Below are 24,100 nucleotides of genomic sequence, written 5' to 3'. Positions count from 1 at the left end.
AAAATAAGTCAACGATTATCTTGAAGTCTCCAAAAATCTGTCAATATGATGAGAGACAATTAGTTCGTGATTATTCTATTTGTGCACATTTATTTGAATTATTAATATGTCCAAGCCTCTGTACTTTTCAGTATTTGACAACCCAGGATAATTTATCCGTCTCTGATCAACACGAACGCCCTCCCGTGTATTACATGAGTGACATAAATGCTTACAGACTTTAGCTGTACTTGCATCATTTTGAAATATTAACTTTTTAAAATATTCCAATAGGTATGACAAAGTGTACCCTCAGAAACGGTAAATTTACAAACAAACAATTTTTAAGTTGACTTTGGGTTTGAAGGGGTTTAAATCTGTGATCCCTCATTTGAACATTCGCCCTATTGTAAGACTGCTGTTCACTTTTCACCACTGGCCACTTCTTCACCTTTCAAGGAAAAGAACATTAGCCTGGGTGTTACATAATCATTTTGCCAAGCCTTGCAGAGTAAACAAGCGTGGAAAAGTCACTTCCTCAGCTCTCAAATTTTCCCCTGATCTACCGAGAGAGCCTATGAAAATGCCCGAGGCAGGTAAACTGTTATGACAGTGGTACTAAAGGGTGCATTGTCACATGCTGGAATACAAGTCTAGTAACTCAAGACTTTGTCAGGGATGAGCCTGGTGTAAAAAAAAGTCACAGAATTTTGCAAAAATTGCAGTATAGGCTCCAGTTTGCGTATGCTACAGTGTGTTAGGATAATAGTTTTTGTCCCCGAGGTAGAAAAGAAATCACGGATATTCTGCGAATTCGCGGAAAAAGCTCGTGCCTGCTTTGTAGATGGAGGCCCTTAGTCGACCACAGATCAAAGGGCGCAATACTTAATTCTGCATGATCACTGGTCACACATGGAATATTTCTGGCAACTGATTGGCAACACAAATGACATTAACTATATATATAACAACTACCTCATCTGCTGATGATTATCTCCACATGTATCACATTTGGTCAAAATATATATTTAAAAAAAAAAAAATTTTTAGCCTTTGAAAGAAATCCTGCTAGGATCGAAACCTCAGGCCAACTTACTTTAACACATTCTCTTACACAGGCTCTCTAGTGGATAAGCAGTTTGCTAAAAGTTTTATTTTATTTCAAAATTAATTTAAAATACACATCTTTTAACTGCATATTCAAAGGCCGGGTTGACTCACCACACCGACTTGTCTTTCGACAACTGCCCTCAATCTGCTGACCCACTTTTGTCTCTCTCTGGCATCGTGCGCCCTGAGTCTGTAGACATCCCCGTTAGCTGCACTCACCATGAACGCCTGCTCATCTTCTTCACTGGGAGATATAACTGCACCCTGACATAGTAGAAGATATATGTGTAAAATGAAAATATGAAATGCACTGGGATTTAGAAGAAACCAGCATTTTATGTGTCATTCTCTATGTTGATATATTTGTTGGATTTCCACATGCTATGTACTGTACACTGTATACATGTACGTTGTATGCGTATTATACGTACACTGTATGAACACTGCATGTAGTTTGTATGCAGATTGTATGTACGCTACATTATATGCACATTGTATGTACACTGTATGTACCTTGTAGCTCTACTGTATGTACATTGTATGCGTATTGTACGTACACTGCATGAACACTGCATGTAGTTTGTATGCAGATTGTATGTACTGTACATTATATGCACATTGTATGTACATTGTATGTACACTGTATGTACATTGCAGCTCTACTGTATGTACATTGTATGCGTATTATACGTACACTGTATGAACACTGCATGTAGTTTGTATGCAGATTGTATGTACTGTACATTATATGCACATTGTATGTACACTGTATGTACCTTGTAGCTCTACTGTATGTACATTGTATGCCTATTGTACGTACACTGCATGAACACTGCATGTAGTTTGTATGCAGATTGTATGTACTGTACATTATATGCACATTGTATGTACACTGTATGTACCTTGTAGCTCTACTGTATGTACATTGTATGCCTATTGTACGTACACTGTATGAACACTGCATGTAGTTTGTATGCAGATTGTATGTACTGTACATTATATGCACATTGTATGTACACTGTATGTACCTTGTAGCTCTACTGTATGTACATTGTATGCGTATTGTACGTACACTGTATGAACACTGCATGTAGTTTGTATGCAGATTGTATGTACGGTACATTATATGCACATTCTATGTACATTGTATGTACACTGTATGTACATTGTAGCTCTACTGTATGTACATTGTATGTGTATTGTACGTACACTGTATGAACACTGCATGCAGTTTGTATGCAGATTGTATGTACTGTACATTATATGCACATTGTATGTACATTGTATGTACGTTGTAGCTCTACTGTATGTACATTGTATGCGTATTGTACGTAAACTGTATGAACACTGCATGTAGTTGCAGATTGTATGTACTGTACATTATATGCAAATTGTATGTACATTGTATGTAAACTGTTGTACATTGCAGCTCTACTGTATGTACATTGGATGCGTATTGTACGTACACTGTATGAACACTGCATGTAGTTGCAGATTGTATCATGTACTGTACAATATATGCACATTGTAAACATGTACCTTGTATGTGTATGTACATTGTATGCACATTGTATGTACTGTACATTGAATGTACATTGTATGCACATTATATGTACATTGTATATGTACATTGTATACATGAACATTTTCTGTTTGAACAATAAACACCCTAATAAAACATTACCGTACTTAAAGTAGTGGCGCTACATGTCTGTGCATTGGGAAACAGATATAAAGAAACATCAGCAGTTAGCAATGTCAGAGACTCACCCCTAAGTTAACACCACCTCTTACTTTCTGAGTCTTCACATCTGAAGTCTGAAATGAAAATGACAACAAAAACAACTCTAAGAACAAAATGAAAACAATTTTTCACTGGGCAATGATTTTTAGGAACTACAAAAGGATAGAAGATACATGTAAGTCACTTTTTAACCATTCTGTAGCTTACAGTTATAGCCTATGGTTATAGCCTACAGTTATAACCTATGGTTATAGCCTACAGTAATAGCCTATGGTTATAGCCTACAGTTATAACCTATGGTTAAAGCCTACAGTTATAGCCTACGGTTATAGCCTACGGTTATAGCCTATGGTTATAGCCTACAGTAATAGCCTATGGATATAGCCTACAGTTATAGCCTATGGTTATAGCCTACAGTTATAACCTATGGTTAAAGCCTACAGTTATAGCCCATGGTTATAGCCTACAGTAATAGCCTACATTTTATAGCCTTCAGTTAGATACAAAATCATGTCTGAAGGGAACGTAATACTACAACAAGTACACAGTTGAGCATCATGTTTGCACTCTGTGCAGCCAATGATAACGAAAAATATACAGCAGATATAATTCATAAAACAATAGATTTATAAACAATTAATGAGCATAATTTAGGCCTGCACTGAGGAGCCGATGTTCACCATCAAGTTTTCAACCTGAACTGAGCATTCCAGAGTAATATATTGCATACTGTACATATATATTTGAAAGGTGAACATATTATATCTTGAAAACCGGAACGGCTTTAGAAGATATGTTACCACCTTTCAATTTTCTGTTTTCTTGGACGATGACTTATCAAGACTTACAATTGTGCCCTGAAATCATCAAGTTTATTATTCTACATATAAATATTCTATATTTAATATGTCTCACCATGTAATATTCCAGAGTTCCACACTGGGGGTCCAGTACGAACCATCTAAACTGCCAGCCTTTCATCACATTCGTGTACTTGGACAGTTGGCCGTCCAACTTTTGCCTGGATTATCAAAAAGATTGACGGGCAAAAGAAATGAAATCAGCGATGAAGTACGGTATTTAAAAATATCTTCTGGTGTCTAAATTTTCTGAATACTTTTTCAGCAAGTTTACTGAAAACATTCCCGCCATCTTTTTTTTGGGGGGGGGGGGAGCAACCAGTCTTATAGCATTTAGCGACAAAAATTGATATGATTCCAACGTTCCCCATCCCCCTCCCTTCTTCAGATTTGGTTAGTCTGTTGAACTTTATATGCATCTAGAATAATAACAGGGAAATATGACATCAGGAAAATTGACCATAACAAAATGCCCATGTCTTTCTTTCTGATATTTTCAGAGGAGGAGCCCCTGAAACATCATTCTCCTCTCCTGATGGACCAAAAAGGGAAAAAAAATTAACTAAAGATAAAAAGGAAAAATTATCACATGAACTGTACAGTATACACACAACTGATATTGTGTTAACTTGTCTATTCCCTATTCCCATTAATTTAATGTACAATATAAACAGTACATAATTTAATAGACCTCCTCCTCACAAAAGTTGTTTCAAATTTTACAGTACTGCACAAATATTATAACCTCCACCTTCATCATACCAGTGCTCAGGCTTCCTTCAAACATACAGAACAGTCATCCAACTATTAAAACTGTATTAGTCTACTGTACACACAATTTCTATTGTATCTTTGTTTCATTGCAATGGAAAATAATGAATAATAACTGAACTGAACTCTACTCTACTCATCTTCTTCCACTGTGACCAACCCCAACCCCTCCCCTACCCCTACAGAACTTCCCTCTCTCCACCTCTCTCCCCCCCCCTTCCAACCCACCCACAATTTGCATATCGAGATTTCCTCTTGGTCAAATCCCGCCTACTTGCCTTCACCTTGACAAAGTTCTCCTACACAATCTGACTAAATATAGTTGGATTGCAAGTTTTTAACTCACCTAAATATGGTGTCTTCGTCCATTGTCCTGCAGCAGGGAAAAAGACAAAGACAACATTTACAACAACTACAGCATCTTTTAAGGAATCTCCAGACAGATGTCATCCTGCCTAAATTATTTGCTCAAGATTATTTCCTTTATCAGCCAAAAAAAAGAAAAAAAATCAAAGAAACTCTTTCTCCAAAAAGTGTTCCCTTTGTCGTATGTTTTTGTCGCAAAACAATTGTTCACAATTGTGGAATCCCTGTCCAACAAATAAACTCTAGCATCAATGCATCATGTTTCAATATTATAACAATGCAATCATGTTTCAATATTATAATGATACATGAATTAAACACCATCCAGCAAAAATAAATATGATCCAAATGGCTGGAACAAGACCATGTTCATCCTTCGAGAAGCATCCGTACTAAGGAAAAATCGGCATGTATGTATTTCAGATACTTTGAGGAGACGACCCATACAATAATACCGTGCACACTATATGAAATACAACTGTTTCACTCTTACACTCACATACTGTACTGTATGTACACAGAAAGCCTACAGTTACTGTATGGCCTCACCATGCACAATATTCTGCTGTTAAATTTGACAGTTTTGACTCCCATAAATGGCCACCTGTTACTTCTGTTACTTCAATATTCTTTGTATTTTTATAGATCGATTGCATCATTGTGTTTTAAACTTGATGAAATGAAAAAAAAACTAGGACGGAGAATTTATGGGACATCGACGTCGGGCAGAGGCATCTACATGCTGTGTAGCCTCTTTGACAGTAGAGTTTATGTATATATGTGTGTGTATGTATGCGTGTATGTACTGTATGTACTATGTATGTATTTTAGATCCTCCTGCAAGCAGGAACTCGTGAAGAAGCCTCATTGGCTTATCAAAGCCGCAAGCTGACCGAATTAGAAGTCAGTCTCTTACATTCATATACATTTAACGTCCATGATTATGAATTGTTAATTGTCAACAACTCTGTAACTGGACGACATACATTAATCTTGGAATGACTGGAACCTGGGACCTAATAATTGGAAGGACCTTATGATTTATACGGGCCACAACTTGCAGTCTGGCAGATGAATAAGTTACCTACTGTAGTGTGACATGATGTGAAATCCATTAAGATCATTTGTGACATATATACATCATTCAAAAAAGACAAGAAATTATTTGTACAGAAATCAGGATTTTTAACAACCAGCAAACTGTATAACATGACACTGTTAGACAATCTACTTCATATATATGCACAGAGAAACTAATGTAGCCTCATCTCTGGAACAATCTACCATCTTCAATTCGCAATGCACCATCGGTTGACTGTTTTAAGCGTCTCTTAAAAACTCATTTATTCCAAAATTTACAGTGATTTGACTTGCATATTTTTGTACTTGTTTAAGCGCTTTGAGGCCTTTGCATAAAGCGCTCTATAAATATTTGCTTATTATTATTATTATTATTTTTATTATTACTTCCTTTCTTCTGTGTATCAAGTGATGTTTCTCATCCAGGAACTACTGGTTTTACTACCACCACCTCCACCTAACCCCCCCCCCTCCTTCTCCCCTCTCTCTCTATGACATGATCATTTAATATTCACATTTAAAGTGATGTATAAAAATGATTATATACCTGTTCCTATCATAATTCAGTAAAATGAACTTCACACTTAATAATTTATTCATGATTTCCTTCTGTGTATCAATTGTTGTTTCGAATCCATCTGGTGATTCTGGTCCATCCCCCCCCCAACCCCAACTCACCCCTCTTTTTCTCTCTCTGACATTATATTTTAATGTTCCCATTTAAAGTAATGTATAAAATGAGTACCTGTTCCTATAACAGTTCAGTAACATGGCCTCTACTCTCTTTGTAATTTATTCATTATATTGTTTATCAACCAGTACCTATTCCAACCCATTACCTGATGTATGACATAATATGTACGGTACACCCGACTACCTTTGTTAAAACCAGATGTTTTCGCACCTGTAGGCTGTAGACAATATTGATCAATATATACAGTACTACTCAGGTCACACCCACAGTACATTATCTACAGTACTAGCATATACTGTAGATTCTGATGATCTACTGTACTGTTGTACTGGTGTGAAGTTTATCAACATCAAACAACAGGTGACCAAACACAGGAGGATTTATTCATGTTCCGGTCTGTGACCAGCAGAATCAGGCATGGCACAAATGGGCGTAATAATCTATTAGCTATCCAATCGAAAAGTGCATACAGTATAAAATGGACAAATAGATATGTATGGCACAGCCCTCCCTCACTTTTAGTACTGACTCCATATATTTGAATAGAAACAAGTGCCAAATTTATTTATTTCTTGAATTAAAATTAGTTCAACCATACAATTACAGTAGAGTGTGTTTATACAGATCTAGCCTAAATTCAAAAGTGGCACCTCTATTGCCAAAGGTTGAAAAGAAACTGCCAGAGGAAAAATGTATACAGAAAATGATGCCATACTATACATGTAGGCTTACTAGTGTACAGTAAGTAACACATGCCAGTAGTTGGACATGTATACATGATGCAATAATTTGAGGAAGTTATATTTCAATATATTTGAGTTAAATTGTCATGTTACACCTCAGCAATGGCTGCCAGTATATGGTTATCAATAATATTGAATTAGCTTGATTCCAGAGGAACGTTGAGTTAATCATTCCGGCTCATTAGAAAGCGCTAATTGGCTGATTAGCACAGTTAATGTACATAGCAAATGGTTTGAAACTCAAACGATTTAACCTGACAAACCTTCGAAAAGAGAACGTCTAGGTAATATGTTGAGGGCGTGACATTTCAATTGGACTAGGAGGATCTGAAGTTAGCCTCTGACGAAGATCCTGCTGGGATCGAAACATCAGCATGCCTTCTAACTTTTACATATGTACCTACACACAGGTTTTTTGCAGTACTTAGATCAAGTTTGCTGACAGTTTTTTCTTTCTTTGCGAAGAAGAAGCAAATATAATTGGGCACAACAAACAAAGTGAAAATACGGACAGGACGCTCAGACACATCACGTGATTGTACAGTGTTTCAGGAATGAGCCTGGGTTAAAAAAAAATCATGGAAATTTGCAAAAATTGCAGTATAGGCTCCAGTTTGCATATGCTACAGTGTGTTAGGATAATAGTTTTTGTCCCCGAGGTAGAAAAGAAATCACAGATAATTCCGCGAATTCACGGAAAAAGCTCATGCCTGGTGTTTAGGCAATTCTCTCGAGGTTCCACCTGTGTGGTAGAAATTTGCCCAAACGCAAAATATATTTGGAAAATCAGTCTTATTAATAGTCATTGCATAATGATGAATGCTTTGAACTTAAAGAGGTCGTCATCATCAAGTAGGATGGTATCATAGTAACTTGGCAATAACGTTTATGAGCAAAATGTTCCCTTAATGGATAGTGATAATGATGATCTGTGTGCACTGTGGTTTGGTTCTGTCCTTCAACTACTGTATGTGATTCCATCCATGCTTTGACCAGGAAAAAAGATGGAATTAGAAATTTTCTTGTAAATAAAAGAGATGGAAAAAATTTCCCTAGTTATTTGCATTAAAATGTAGTTTTAAGTTTACTGATTATGATTCCAGTCAGTAAATGAGCAAAATAATTCATGAAATATTGTTCCTCAGAACACAAAACTGATGTTTCCCTGTTTCATTATAGCAACATTAGTCTTTGTTGTTTTGGTTTTGTAGAAAAGGGGGTTTGAAAAAGCGGACACAATTGTTTACTGTCGGACAGTAACTATGTAGAGTGTCTGCTAGTGCAACTAGATACACACACAGCTTGCTACCCGTTAATTAGACACTAGTGTACAGTCAATACATGCAGCTACGGTCAATATCCACAACACAGTGTACATAGCAGTGATGGCCATCTCAGGTCCAGCTAATAGAGAACAAGGTATTACGTTTCATTACTGTCTGCATTTTGTAGCGACAAGAAAAAAATGTCACTTGCAAGCAACGGAAAGTTTTTTTTTCAGAGGGCGGTACAAGGTTTGGGGCGAGTCTTCAATGCCTTTAACACAGTTCACCAAGTTAGGGAACACAAAGAGTTCACTGCACCAACATACAAGAGCAATTTACTATGATCATTCTGACCATATGCTTCTTCGTAGCAATTTTTCTGTGCTGCTACAGTATGTTACTGTGGGATCAAGGCCTAGCAGTGTTGCTGTGATTGAATGTCAGTTTGTATGGTACTTCTATGATCACATTCTTAAAGTACGCTGATTCAATTAAAATGGTTAAAATTGCACCATCGAAGAAGGAAACATTCACCCATCAATTAACATGTGGCATGCAATAAGGATTAAACACATGCGAGATGTTGAAGGATCAGATCGGGCCTTGTGTTAACCTAACTTGCTGTAATTTAGGCCTAGTATTTAGTAACAAGCCTTGAATTTATCTAGTGTGTTTTGAACAATACCTTTCCCAATACCCAATATTAGTAAGCTATGCTTGTAGTAAGTGGTATATATACTCTCCTACTGGCATAATATGTTTGAAAAGTCACATAGGCCTAGGTTATGCCTTTTTAAATATTTTGCCTAGCCCTAACATCTTCAGCAAAATCTAAACGTAAGATTGTCACCACTGAGTTGTTATCCTCAAAAGGAACGTTTGTTGTCTTACTCTTAGCACCTTATCGCTGTCGGTCAGACTACTGTACCATCCTACCATTATAACTGGCGTAACCGTTAATTCTATTATACTCACTAGTACAGTATAGGCCTAGTATTACTATTAGTACTGTGACAGTGATGTGCACTGATTTAGCCTAACTTTGGCACAGTCTAGGCTACTGTATGTCCAAACAGTACGCGCTATAGGAGCATGATAAATAGGCTTTATGTATCATGGCCAGTCTGTGAATCTGTTACGGAATTTCCGTTGTTTTGTATCTAAATAATGAATGCGTTTAACCATGGGTTACAAACACGATTGCTAAACTACATAAATTTGAGGTTTCTTACCAACTGCTTCGCCCAAGAGTGATTTTTCGCGTAAAGTTTTATCTAGAGCAGGGCTACTTGACTGTTTCTTGTGTATGTTAATAGTCTTTGGTTTATGTATGTAACTCCTGGGCAAGGACAACTCTTGCAACAACTAATACCTTAAAAATGTTGACTGTGGCAAAATATAACAACGTGTAAAAGTATTTCAAATCAATCATTTTAAGTCTTATTGACTATAGACAGATTATCAAATGACAATGCAGTAAATAGTATCCTGGTATATTATGAAATATTCAACAAATATGTATTTATTTGACAAATCGAATGAGTCTTTTTGTAGGATATGTACGTAATTGGAATGAGGTGATGTATGTTTTGGTGTGGCGCTGTTTTGAAACGGTCCAAAGCAGCGAACAACTCCAATGTAGACTTTGGTATATGATTCGAATATAGGATTCCCAAAATTAAGTCATGGATTTATTCTGAAAAAAAAACTCTTACTAGAGTAAAGAGATGTAATCGGAAGAGAGGTTGTAAGGATAATAGCAACTAACTGACTGGCTGTAAGCGCACTAAGCTGCATTTTAGAAATAAGTAATAAAAGTCTTAATCAGTTTCTGCAGAGCACTTTACGCAGTCTTGGATCAACACGTATCATCGAATATTTTTTTGATGCATGCCCAAAATGACCTCAATGATGAAAAATATAAATGAAATTCATGTAGATAATAGTTCTTGGTGTGATCTCTACAAAAGTATATGAACTGTTCTTCTAGCCCCCACCCACAAAGTTTTCTGGTGAATGAAAGTAGGTCACGTTTGCATATTTTAATGGAGCGATGTTCTTTTTTTCCCCAAAGAACTGTATGATCATGCATAGAAGCAATGTATAACCCTCTCATACCTAAAATAAAATAACCTTCGAGTCAACTGAAGGAAACCATCTTTTACTACTATATGCATGACCTTTTGACCTTAGAAGGTTGTTTTGTTTATTAGAGATAAATTGTCCCCTCGATGACACCCCCCCCCCCCAACCACTGAGGACCTGAACAAATTGAGAGGTCTCTTGAGTTGAACTTGTAAACAGACAGCAAAACTGCAATGTGGTTTCGATGAATGTGGCACACTAGGCTGTAGCGTATAGCCAGGATGAACAACATACTTCAATCTAAGTATATTTGTACTATATATAGTAGGCCACAGCAAAAAGCATTGAGATATGACAAACAATATTAACATATTTACATGACCGAGATGGAAACTAGTTGTATTCAACATACAAATTGATCTCTACCAAACACAACAGGTTTCTTCTCATGCATGCCTCGACAAATATTTTTAAAAGTACTCGCCATGTTGAGACCGTGACTAAAAATCTACTCGAGTCGCCAAAACGCAAAATTGACTTGCCACTTTGACCGCTGTTCAAGTCTCCATAGTACAAATCTCAGGGGCGTATCCAGGATTTTCCAATAGGGGGGGGGGGCGCCAGGCATGAATGATCGCCGTCCTGGGGGATGGGTCTTAAGGGGAGGGGTGTACAATTTTTGCTTTCAAAGAAGGGCTGAAATGCAAAATGGTGTCATATGCATGGGCGGCGATCCGTAGTTCCGAGTGGGGGGGGGGGATATGACCTTGTTGACTATCTAAGCGTAGCGCCACCATGAGTTGGCGCGAAGCGTACAAGAAAATTTTGGGATTAACAAACCATCTAGATGGCCGGAAACGGCACTTCCCGAGGTTTCCAAGCGGCATATACCCAACTTTAAAATAGGGATGTCATGTCCGAAATATCTCATAATCAGGATCCAAAATACTTTTTTTTTAAATTTCGGGTGTTATTTTGGGAAAATTGCCCCTGTCAATCTTGTTTCAGGCGCAACGTTAGAATGTTCGAGAGCTCTGTTATATTATTCGATGAAGAAAATGGCCTCATGCAGGCTATTATAGGCCTATACACATGCAATACACAATTACACATAGTTACATTCCTAGGTACCGATTGCTAGGGCATCCAGGTGAAACGTGTATTAAGCATTACCCTGGTTACATGAGATTCTCAGCTGTTCGAGGGAACATGTACGTGTGTAGGCCTACTATAGGGCCTATATGAATACTATGAGGGTGCATATATGTACTATATCAATACCGTGGGCGCAATAATACATTTTGTTGTTATAGGGCCAATGAAGCCTACAGTCAACTATTTTTGCTTTATAAAGACGCTTTATTTGAAAAGATCGCACTACGTTTATGGTAGGCGAGAAATGAAGCTAAAAAAGAGCCGTACATTAACGAAGATGCATAAAGTAGGCATGAAAATATTCTTATCCCTGGCATTTGGTGGGGGGGGGGGGATATGGTGCATTACATCCCCTCCACCCTTTTCATGGGGGATATATCCCCCCTCCACCCAGGATCGCCGCCCATGGCCATATGTGATCCATTTTTCGACCTTAATAATAAGCAACATTTCCAGTAAATATGGACACAAAATGCACAATTTAGTATGGCTGGCATGTCATTTAGTGTTTATAGTGATAATACAAACACAATTACCATCTATGTTTCTAAAACTATTATGCCGCCGAACTTCGCCAGAACCTTTTTTGGCAAACAAAAAATAAAGCATACGGGAGGGGGGGGGGGGGGTTGAGCGATCACCGACATCTCACATAAAGGTCGTCATCAATTTTTTTTTTTTTTTTTTGCTAAACTTTTTTTTTTTGGTGACGGCCAATAGGGGGGGGGCACGTGCATGTTGCGCCCCCCCCCCCCTGGATACGCCCCTGAATCTACAACATAAATACTTATATGAACAAAGTTAAGGCAATTAGGCAGATACATGATCCTACGTAATTGCACATTGAAAAATAATGTTCCTGTGGAGTATGAAATTTAAACTTTTTCCACCAAAAGTAAGTGATGTTCAAAGTAAAACATGTCGCAGAATCATAAAAAAAGCAGCCAGGCCTTCTGTAGTGTATCAAACAATTAAACAGAAAACATTTGCAAAAATACATACAAAGATAGCTTAGGTTCTGTTACATTAGGGCTCCTCTAGTAGCCTACTAGTCAGATACTAGGTGTACGCGAGTCATAAGCCTATACCAGGGTTGTCCAACCTTTTGCAGAGGAGGGCCACATGGAAAGATTATGATGAAGGAGGGGGCCGCATGAACCCTACGCTCGATTTTTGCCCGAAGCCCAAGGCAACAAAATGTGAGCACTGCGCGCGGAGCGCACTGATTTAATTTCCTTCCTGATAAAACAGATGAATAAAGTCCAGCCGCCCCCCCCCCCCCTCCGCTAAGAGTGTCACACAAACTGACCTGTATGCAGTTTTTTTTTACCCAGAAGGTTCGAAAGATTGATTATATAGCTTCAAATTGTTATCACTAAATCTGCTTACTAAAATTTCTCACCGTAGAGCATCTCTGGCGGGCCGGACGCAACCCTGCGGCGGGCCGGGTTGTGGCCCGCGGGCCGAAGGTTGGACAACCCTGGCCTATGCAGTACCTCACTGCTACTTTGAGTCGCCGCCTCGATTAGCGCGACGTCGTCCATTTCCCTAGCTTTTTATCTTGTCTTTTAGCTGCAGATTGGTGTGCGAAAAATGTCGCTTTTGCTCCATTACACTGCCTAAATCAAAGCAGTGGCGTAACCAGCATTCTATTGTTAGGGGGGCAAGATTTTTTCTTAAGGGGGGCAACCCCGGTTGTATGTACGTATGTATGTATTTTAGATCCTCCTGCAAACTGGAACTCGCGAAGAAGCCATAATTGGCTTATCAAAGCCGTAAGCTGACCGAAGTCTCTTAGATTCATATGCAACGTCCATGATTATGAATTGATTGTCAATTTTCAACAACTCTGTAACTGGACGACATTGGAGTGACTCGAAGTGACTTGGAGTGACTCGAATTCGGGACCTTATGATTGAAAGGCAACGACGTTAACCACTGAGCTAACACTCCTTGTTATATCAGGTTATATCAGGTTATTATATGATACAATAACGATACACACTAATTAAAGAAGGTACGTATGTTGGGAACTGAATCTATTCTATGTGTTTTGACGTGATTTGGAATTTCCAGGAGGATAGTTTCTGTAACTGTATGATGTCAGGCCTACAAGATCATTGAACCATTGCGTAATTTATTGTTGTTTCAGACCGTTAATTCGGTACACATATCGTTAAGCGTCTTCTACTGTATACGTTTGTACGTGATTTGTTGGATATGTGCGTAGGTGTACATGTGTGTGCTTAGTGTGTGATATGGCTCTGTTTTTTTCGGCAGACATCTGAGAACAGTCGTTGGCTTTGTAACTCAAACGTGACGTTCTGATTGCAGTATTATCATAGAGATATACTTCACTGGTTTAACTTTAATGCTGGTAAGAAATTGAGTATACTTGTTCGCTATTTTCTCTCTTTAGATTTCCTGAAAATCACTTCACAGCCTGACTCGTTTATCCTAAGTATCCTGAGATTGACTGCGATCTTTGTGACGAGTGGCCAATTCTTCGTCAACATGGGCATGAAATTGCCAAAAACATGCATCTTTTAATTGAAGCTATATGTAGATGAAGAATACCGATATACGGAAAAGACCTTCTGTATTCCTTTTATGCAAAAATCTCAACTTTTGTCAACGAAAGACCTGCTAGTAGTTGTATCTCCGTGATTTTGAGTTACAGTAAGATATAGGTAGGGTATTACAGGGTATACTCGACAAGGTACTGTATTCGATCAAATTTGAACTTTTTCAAGATTTCATTATTTTTAGTGACCATAAATCAATCGATTTTAGCACTTTATAATTTATAAGACTGTTTTGAAACACCTGTAATATCTGAGAATCTCGTTCGAAGTATTTGTCTTATCGAAAATACTAGCTGTACGTTATACATGCCATATGTCAACGGTGTTTTCGTCGCTTATTCTTTCGCGTAACTAGTTCGTAGTACAGTTATATCTACATAACAATAATTTTAATGATAATGTTACATAATTTCTGCCATTTTCTTATGTTTAACACTTTAATTTATCCATACTATAAAAAAGTATCGGAATCATAACTACTTATTTTCTTTTTCTTTAATAGTTTTGAAAATCACCAGAAGCGGATCTGTTGTTGCAAAAAAAAGGGGTTGGAAACCAACTGAAGGAGAAGAAAAACTACATAAAGAATACAATAAAAACATTAACAATTGGATCCAATTTTTGTAACTCTCTTTATTAGAAACCGAATACACTTTATTCACAGTCATTTTGGTGTATATGGGACCCTACTTTAAAGATATAAGTACACTATCATAAGAAGGGAGAAGACAGTTTTTGACTGGACAAACATGAGAAAGTTTTCTGTAAGATTCGAAACAAGTACCGCAGTAATTTCAAAGAGTCAGTATCTTTAATAACCTACAGTGTACACCTCAGTACCTTCAATATATCCTGATTTCATCATATTAGTCCGTTATAGTCCATTATATCCTCCGTTATATCCTTAAATTGAAGTCATACAAGGAGGGGGGGGGTAGAGAGAGGGGGAGAGGGAGAGGGAGAGGTGCTAACAATTTTTATTTACATAATATAGTTTACGTCATTATATAGTGTGTTATGGAAAACAATAAAGGAAACAGATTACTAAAATACCTTTCAGGTATCAGGCGAATAAAACTTATTCCTAAAACCCATGCATCTAATACAACATAGACCTATACCAGAAACATAAACATACAACCTCTGGATAGAAATCGAGGAAATTTTGAACATTAACTGTAGTTCCTTATCAAATACACCTACAATGCTAATTTTTACCCTTATCTTATCTTACCTTTCTTAAATTGTTTTTTTTTTTTGTTTTTTTTTTTTGTAAATTTCATAAATTACATTTTAAGTGATAATACTATTGCATGTAACCAATGGAAGACAAACTAGGAAGAAACAAAATATTTCAATATTTTTTCCATTACATAATGACAATTGACACTACTACTTTAAGTCGTTACGAAATGAAAATGAAAATGAAATTAAGTGTAACAGTTTAAATACTTTTGTACAATAACACCTAATTATGCGATTGTTTTTACAAATATCCCCTATGATGACTTTCGTTTAGTGTGCATTGGCTGCCACTAAGTTTGATATAGTTTGTAACTGTGAGTTTTCTTTCTTTCAATGTAAAGCAACGTTATATATGCTATAATTCCTTTATCGTGTAGTAGACTGTGCAAGTTGAGGCTATTCAAGAATGATTTTCTTTCGCAATTTATCGATACTACTTGTAACTATAAAGATGAAATTTCTTTACTGCAAAATAAAACAGGAAACTGCCGAGGATATTAAAGTATTTTTAGAATAAAAGTGACAGAAAGGAAAATATATTAAAATATTCTTATATAGAAAGAATGCAATCATTTCAAATTGATACAATTTGAATGGTTTGATATAAGCTGAAAAAAATATCAAATAAAACATAACACCGTGTGCACTAAGTATATTCGAATAAAAAATATGCAAGGAATGTCACATAATCACGGAGTAATCCACATTTCATAATATTGTGTGAATTAATTTCCTCAGATATCTCCCCTTTACATTACTTATTCCCAAGGAGTAGAGCTAAAAGCACAGATTGGTTTGATAAATTATAAGAAAAACATATCAGAGCTGTATCTTATCCTTTTTTAATGTCATAATTTAACCATCAGGGGTTACAGCTTTGCACATCATTTAATGATATTAAAATATGATAAGCCATTGTGATAAGCCGAGCCCCGTTGTTTGGCTAACTGAGTGTGCTTTGAACAGTTATTGTCGTCTGCCACTTTTTGAAGTGCGCGCGAGAGATGAGGTTTGCATAAAAAGGCGGGGGAAACCTTTTAGTGACATAATGGGTGTGTTGAGACTGGAGATATTGCGCAATTTACACCCGGGTAGTACAAGGATTACGTACTGTTGGTAAAAATTAAAACTATATAACTACTGTATAGAATGTAAACTTGCATAACTTTTACCCAATCGAATACTATGTACACGAAATCATGAAACATGAAAGGTCATCTCAAGATTATTAATGATTAACTGATTATGCTAATACATTATAAGAGCGCAAGGCTAGTAGTGTACAGGTCGAGGTCGCGGCATACTATACTTTACAATAGCCTTCATACTTTGTTCGTTACTAGCTGTGTATTCATATACTGAAGTGTATAAAATAACCTATGATGATACAGTAGCAGCAGCTCTGTTATTAATTCAGACTTGATACAGCCATGAAAGTATCCGTGTTCACTCTATCTTCCTCATTTCTGTAGGTGAGCTATTATTCGAAGAAGTGCATATATCAATCCTAAAGGTACTGTCTTAAAGGTATTCAATGTACATTTTATCTAAAGTTTGTCGTTACTGTTTAGTTTACTAGTATTCCAAGAAGTGCAAATATAATTCCTTATGATACTAAAATATAACAGTTTCAATGTACACTTTATCTTTGCCTATACACTGTTCAGTGTAATCGTATTCAAAGAAGGGCATAAATGATTCCCCATGATACTACAGTACAAGTAGCAATGAACACTTTTTCTTTTTCATGATTACACGGTGTTAACAGTGTTCAAAGTTGTGCATAAATGATTCCTTATGGTACCGCAGTATAAGTATCATGGTACACTTCTTCTTTTCCTTTACTATACAGTGTACTACTTTTCATGGAAGTGTACAAGTCCATACGCGGAATCTCGTAAGCATTATCTGATAAGTTTTCGAAGATCTATAATGAGAACAAAAGAAAGAAAGAAAACAAACATGGAAATAAAAACAATTATTCAAATATTCGACTGCATTATGTAAGCATCTCGACTGGTGAAAGAGCAAAAAAGACTATAAACTAGTCACCTGTTTTAATTTCAATAGCATGCAAGAGATCGAGACGTTGTAAAAAATATGTCCCAATACGCGAAACATGGTCATTTAAATTCCTGCTTGAAGTGTTGGGAGAAAAACAATTAGCACAAAGGATAACTTTTCTTAATGTTATGGAAAGAACGTAGTTTGCACAAATAAACTTATTTTTTTTTCTCTCGAATATTCATAAACTAGTTTACCTCTTGATAAGATTCCCTGAGCTCTCGAATAGTTGGACGTCGAGGACAGACCTGGTGCCAGCAATGATATAATTGTTTATTTCTATAATTATTAAGCAAAACAACATCATCAATTAAAAGTATACATTTTTGCAATTTATCATAACAAATATATAAAGTAGGAACAATTACTTTCACTTTTCATTCCATCGGTCTCTTTTCGGCAAAACAAGTAAATTAATTCAGTGTTTTATTTCGAGAGATTTCGATAAATATTACCATTTTGAGTTGTCAGTTGGTTGATTTGATATCCTCATTTCGCTAGTCTTAAATATTTACCTTTATGATTTATAATGCGTCCTGTTAAGGTCATCTCCTATTTCATAAATATTCAACTCATATTCATTTCGCTAAATCAATCCACGGTAAGATGGATCCCCAACTAAGTAGTGTGAAGTCTTGATTTTTCTCTTGAATTACATAATTTTACATCATTGATAGGTTTTCTTCTCCAATTTGATATATCAATACAGTTGTGGTGTGCTAAAATCATGATTCATGCGACTGCAAGAAGCGTGGAATGCTTCCTGTATTAAAATAAAATACCAAAAGATAATAATGATAGATATTGAATACATTCAATGAAAATTAAAGAGTTCTTGATGAAGTTTTTGTCGGGGTTTTGGCGTGGTATTTATATTTACCTTATTTCTCTATAGTGAGTAACCTGCGATTCTGAGGGTGCCCTAGCCTGATCTTCAAAAGTAGTGCCATCTTCTGCACAGGGAAATGGAAGCTTGCCTGTGAGATGGCAGAGAATATCAAATCTACAACCATATTGTATGTTTACTTTGTAAGAAAAAGCTAGTTTCCTTTGTATTTCCGTATGAATTATCATTCATTGTTTAGATGAACTCAGAATGAATAATTTTCACATGATTTTCATTTCTTACAAACATTTGTGTTTGCAATAAGTTGTTGACACAGACACATTCGTGTCGTTTTCTCAATAGAAGAGATGAAAGGCACTTCCTTAATGAGAGTGATAGAGAGGTGGAGAGAGAGATGGAGAGAGGTGGGTAGAGAGAGGTGGATGGAGGGAGAGTAAAACACTATTTCGATTAAATCACCTTTCCTGTAGTCGTCAATTCCATTTCTGATCATAGTTAACAAGTTAAATGACACACAAATGACTAATGTGAACTTTGAAAAGGTTGAAAAGAATTGTAAAAAATGTTTCTTTTAAGGAATATCAAGGTGATGCCAAATTAATTTGCCCGTCTCATTATTTTCTTTATACTTTATACAAATATCTGCAAAATACAAATAGTATAGGAAGAGCAACTCTTTATTCAATCCGAATATCATGACTTTTTCTTATCATATGATTCTTTCACAGAATAGATATTCAAAATACAATTCATACACTTTACCAGTAAGTAATTCCCATATGACACCGGCTACAGCCCAGACATCACTAGGCTGTGAATATTCATTGCGATGCAAAGCTTCTGGCGGGAAATGATTCAGCGAGTATGGTATCTGGAGAGAGGTAGACAAAGACAAGCTTTATTGTTTAATTCTATTAAAACTTTTGACTCTGGTGAATTATCATATGTACATGAAATTAGTTACTCTACCATTACTTATGACATTAAACGCCTCTGGTACTACGTCAAGGGGATTTGACACGTACCTTAGTTTTTCGAAAGGAAGTAACTTTTGGTGCATCTTCAGAAAGACAGAAATCGTAGAGCTTGCAATGACCTTTCTCAATCCGTAATATTTTTTTGCTGGACAAGCCGGGATGTAAAAACTGTTAAGAGAGCAAAAAGAGAGAAGCAAAAACGTTAGAGAATTGTACGTTTGATAACTGTTGTAAATATTTAACTCAAGAAAAAATGTAAAGTATTGTCAGTACAACCAATGTATTTTAGTGACAGGACGGAGTTGCAATGCCAACAAAGAATATTAAAGAAATGAAAAACATAACCATAAGCTGATATTTTTATTATAGATATACCTCTCACGAGGCATAAGGTACTTTGATATGGTATCAATATTTTATTAAAATGAAGTATTGTGTAACTAACTTCCGGTTTATTTTAATATAAAAAATGATAAATAATAAATATCGTTATGGTTGTTCTTTAGTGTATGAAAGCAATGTAATAATATCAATGAAAAACAGACCAGCATTCCACTTGCATGTTAGCCTGCAAGTTATCAGCAAAGCCTTTAGTAGCTTCCTTGTTTACTCCCTCAACCATTTATTATGTTTTAAGTCTCTTTTCTGAACACATCACTGTAAATTCTTTGAATCTTGTTGGTTGAAATAGAGTTTAACTGAATTGAATTGAATTGAAATGTATATTTAAAGGAGGTAACGAAATGAAACGAAGTGACAATAATATATATATATATATATATATATATATATATATATATATATATATATATATATATATATATATATATATATATATATACATAAATATACATGCAATATGTAATTGCTTAGCTGATTAGATACGTTTAACTAAATAAGAACAGATAATAACAGTTAACATTTGGCTCTGCTAATCTACACATATAATCCTGGTGATTTTGATACATATGATTGCTCAATCACTTAAATTTATTGAAGACTTTACCCCGTAAGAATGAATTATGTTTAATCCTTCCAGTAATCCGGCTATGATCCGCATCACCTCAGACAAGTACATGGTATTGTCAAATGTCTCGTGGCTAAATACCTTAACTAGCCATCCGTCGAGTGTCTCACAGGCAAAGTGCTCTTGTACTAAGTGAAGTTTAGCTTTAAGAAAACGTATGAAAATCAGATTGATATGATTGATATGAGATGTATTGCAATTGGGTAATTGGGTAAAGATAAGAAAAGAAATAATAAATACAAATGGAATTAAATTCTCTCATCCTCCTTCATTTATCAACAGTTTTAGCAAGCAGTATATAATGAATATGAACATTTAAATCAAGAACAAAAGCAACATGAGTAGCAACTAAGACATATTATCATGTTCTGGTTTTTATACTAAAATATACTAAAAGTAAATACAGACAAGAATTTTTGTTGCAATCCTTTAACCTTTCGGGATATTTGTCTCTTATTACAGCTCCTTATAATCTACTGGAGAAACAATTAGGCAAAGACATATGACCTGATTAACTTAGTATCCTGAAATTATTAATAGAATTGAGTAATATCTGGTTGAAAACTAACGGGTATGATGGCACTGTAACCAATGTCATTGATATGTACGATAAGATAAGCGCTTTGTTATACTATCATTTGCAAAATCCATCTTCACTATACCGAATAATAGGCATATTAATCAAACAAACAAGGAAGCACATGTGGATCGATGATGTCATATTTAGACTTGGTCAAGTCTTAAGCCTTACGTGTGTAGAAACATTAACACTGTGATATTTCCCACAAGGAATAACATTTATCTTAGTTTCTTTGGGAAGTTGTTCACGACAGTTATCTCTATCACATGCATTAATAATGATGATATGACTGTGTCTCCTTAAATGTTAGAACTGATTTATATCTGTTCTGTTCCTACCTTTCAGTATTGCAATTCCTTCAACTTTAACAAGATGTTTCGTTAAGGGTAGGTCAATGGTCCTTTTAACGAACTCATCCCAATGGATGTCTTTCCTTCGAAAAACTTGATCTGTATCAATAAAGTAATAAGATCAAATAAACAGTTCAGCTGACTTTCTTTAAACTTGATTATACAACATGTTGTAGGACATGATATCATATTTCATTAGAATTGACGTCATCAGAAAAACATTTTTCGTTCGTTTTAGACAAAATTAGGTCATACAAGATATTCTATGTTATAATGATGTTAAGAAACAAACAAACTTATCACTTTATTATCAGTGGTAAATTTCAGCATTGCACGTGTAGAGGTGTCACGTAGCATGGCAGAACCATACAAGACAAGATGGCGGATATGACATTAAAATGCACTGATGTGTACTTATTACCAGCGACTGTCGTCAGCACTACACATTTCTTTGTTCCTTTGGTGGCCGGTATTGTTCCCATCCACCTACTATGCCACTGATCCAACTTAATATTCATGATCAAGCAAACGTCCTTCTCTCCAAACATTCGACTCTGTTTGGGACTTTCATCGGTCGTCATGTAATAATCTTTAGCAAAAAGTAGACGAGAATATAAATCTGCTATATGTCTGCTATTCTATCAAATTTATTCGTTTGATAATTTGCTTAAAATCGTCTACAAAATAGTATTTCTTTTAATTCTACGGTCTCTGTTTTACAGAAAGTCGCAATCAGCTCGTTTACACAATATTTAACTTTGGTTTGAATGACTTTAAAATTATATGAAACAAACAACATCGTCACTGTTATGATTAACGACCGCAGAAACTCGACTTTTTCTTTGCCGTTACAGAAGTTTTTCTAACTGCGTAACTGTTCTGAAATAACCTAGGAAAATATTGTTTACGTACAACACAGTTTCGAAAACAAAAGATTAGTTTGGTATTATGATGGGAGGGTACCACGACATATAAATAACTATGCTTTCGTGAGCTATATAGTACAAAAAGTTCTGAGGCGAACGATACTTTATTGTTACTTCAGCCTAGTTGACACCACAGTTTGAAATTCAACCTCTCCTTTACAAGAGGCGAAGACGGAGTAACATACAACATTCAGCTTTTCACAAACAATCAGAGAGCAAACATACAGTTAATGGATGTTCCGACGACAGATAAAATGACACTAACATGTAACAAACATAAAAATTACTCTTCATTGTCGGGTAAAGACTGCATTTTTCAAACTCGATTTAGTGTTTTCAAGTTTAGATATGGTTACTGGAAGTTGATAGTACTTTGGTTGCTCGATAAACCATTCTTTACTCCAGGAAATGTTTCAAAACAATTATGTTATTAGAAAATATTTACTTTCTTACATAATCAATCTTTATTATTTTTTTTAAATCATGTTTTCACCATCGCATTGTCAGTAAGCATACTATCAGGATGTGATTTCACCGACTATATATATATAAGCATATTTATTTTTATTTAAACTTTTAACTGTGCCAAATGGAATGTATTTCTAGTGGTGAGAAGAAATGGGTCTTACTTTCGGACTCGTTGGAACCGTCAGAAACATTTTCATCACTTGGTATTTTGGGCAAATCAGGCCTGAAAGAAAGTGAAGTAAACTTATTCAGATAAAATAAGTATGCGATTCATTCCGTCAGCTAACATTTAAGGAATTGATGCATTTACGTTCAAATTATGTACTCAAAATTGTTTTACCTTATAGGAATGGTTGGCAGGATTCTGTGTGAAACTAAAGTAAAAATAAAAAGAACAGGAAGAATGAATGTTGGAAGTGTGAACAGAATCGTTGAAAATTGACATTGATCTTTAAAGAAAATCACACATCCCCCAATTTATACAACAATTTGGGTATAATAATGTAAAAGTGGAAGAAACATAAATCAAGGACATAACAAAACATGACAATCAAATACTTGTGCTACAAAATAAATGAAGTTACATTTTATATTAGTATTGCAGCTTGCCGACTTATGATTAAGAAACAAATGTCGATTGAGAAAAAAAATATTACTCACACTACGGCTTGAAGATAATAATTTCGAAAGATTCAATAATTTCTACATAATAAACCATTCATATCAACCATATTGATATCACCGAGGCAGCTCTGTTGTTTGTGTACTTTGCTTCACTAGTCATATGAGAAGTTTTAATTTTATGAAATATGCTAAGATAAGATGAGGTATAACGACCGTTTTCGAGGTTGTAGTCAATGCGTTATAACATCATTTAACATTTTTACAACTTGGCCTAAACGTTCATACCTACATGACAGTTACAAAGCGAAAAAAAAACATTTTGAATGTATTGCAGAAAAAGAACTTTGGTAGAAGTAGCATCATTTGAAATTTACGTGAATGTCTTGATATTGTTCCAGCCCTTTGTGTATCCCTCATCTCAATTGTCGAGCCATCGGTTTTGGCACGTTCCCGATTCCTTAAATAAAACGCAAATGAAAACTTGGGATAAAAGAAATTGATTTGAAAACTTTTCAGTTTTAATCTTTAAATGTATCACATAGGACAATGTTATTT

At 35.6% G+C, this 24,100-nt stretch overlaps 2 protein-coding genes and 1 long non-coding RNA gene across 3 annotated transcripts in view; 1 reads left to right on the top strand and 2 right to left on the bottom strand.

Annotated features, from left to right (window-relative positions):
* LOC139982419 (oxysterol-binding protein-related protein 11-like) overlaps nucleotides 1-9,972 on the bottom strand; it is a 28,938-nt gene extending 18,966 nt beyond the window's left edge. Inside the window, exons 1-5 of the mRNA XM_071995257.1 lie at nucleotides 9,845-9,972; nucleotides 4,811-4,837; nucleotides 3,749-3,854; nucleotides 2,860-2,907; nucleotides 1,201-1,353 (exon numbers count right to left, since the gene is read on the bottom strand). Coding sequence (XP_071851358.1) covers nucleotides 1,201-1,353; nucleotides 2,860-2,907; nucleotides 3,749-3,854; nucleotides 4,811-4,833 — 330 coding nt within the window. The 5' untranslated portion in view covers nucleotides 4,834-4,837; nucleotides 9,845-9,972. The remainder of the gene's footprint in view (nucleotides 1-1,200; nucleotides 1,354-2,859; nucleotides 2,908-3,748; nucleotides 3,855-4,810; nucleotides 4,838-9,844) is intronic.
* A 5,078-nt stretch (nucleotides 9,973-15,050) lies between these two features.
* Nucleotides 15,051-24,100, bottom strand: part of LOC139982416 (tyrosine-protein kinase BTK-like) — a 26,983-nt gene continuing 17,933 nt past the window's right edge. Inside the window, exons 3-13 of the mRNA XM_071995252.1 lie at nucleotides 23,920-24,002; nucleotides 23,262-23,295; nucleotides 23,083-23,144; nucleotides 21,949-22,116; nucleotides 21,516-21,626; nucleotides 20,577-20,740; nucleotides 19,619-19,738; nucleotides 19,356-19,464; nucleotides 18,627-18,723; nucleotides 17,944-18,025; nucleotides 15,051-17,609 (exon numbers count right to left, since the gene is read on the bottom strand). Coding sequence (XP_071851353.1) covers nucleotides 17,478-17,609; nucleotides 17,944-18,025; nucleotides 18,627-18,723; nucleotides 19,356-19,464; nucleotides 19,619-19,738; nucleotides 20,577-20,740; nucleotides 21,516-21,626; nucleotides 21,949-22,116; nucleotides 23,083-23,144; nucleotides 23,262-23,295; nucleotides 23,920-24,002 — 1,162 coding nt within the window. The 3' untranslated portion in view covers nucleotides 15,051-17,477. The remainder of the gene's footprint in view (nucleotides 17,610-17,943; nucleotides 18,026-18,626; nucleotides 18,724-19,355; nucleotides 19,465-19,618; nucleotides 19,739-20,576; nucleotides 20,741-21,515; nucleotides 21,627-21,948; nucleotides 22,117-23,082; nucleotides 23,145-23,261; nucleotides 23,296-23,919; nucleotides 24,003-24,100) is intronic.
* LOC139982418 (uncharacterized) lies at nucleotides 17,455-19,461 on the top strand. The gene is made up of 3 exons (XR_011798174.1): nucleotides 17,455-17,579; nucleotides 18,642-18,775; nucleotides 19,322-19,461. It is a non-coding gene; the product is annotated as an uncharacterized lncRNA (long non-coding RNA).

This window comes from Apostichopus japonicus, chromosome 16 (assembly GCF_037975245.1).
Source record: "Apostichopus japonicus isolate 1M-3 chromosome 16, ASM3797524v1, whole genome shotgun sequence".
Lineage (NCBI taxonomy): Eukaryota > Metazoa > Echinodermata > Holothuroidea > Aspidochirotida > Stichopodidae > Apostichopus > Apostichopus japonicus.
The sequence above is the reverse complement of the archived record's forward strand: the minus strand, read 5'-3'. Positions and strand labels throughout refer to the sequence as shown.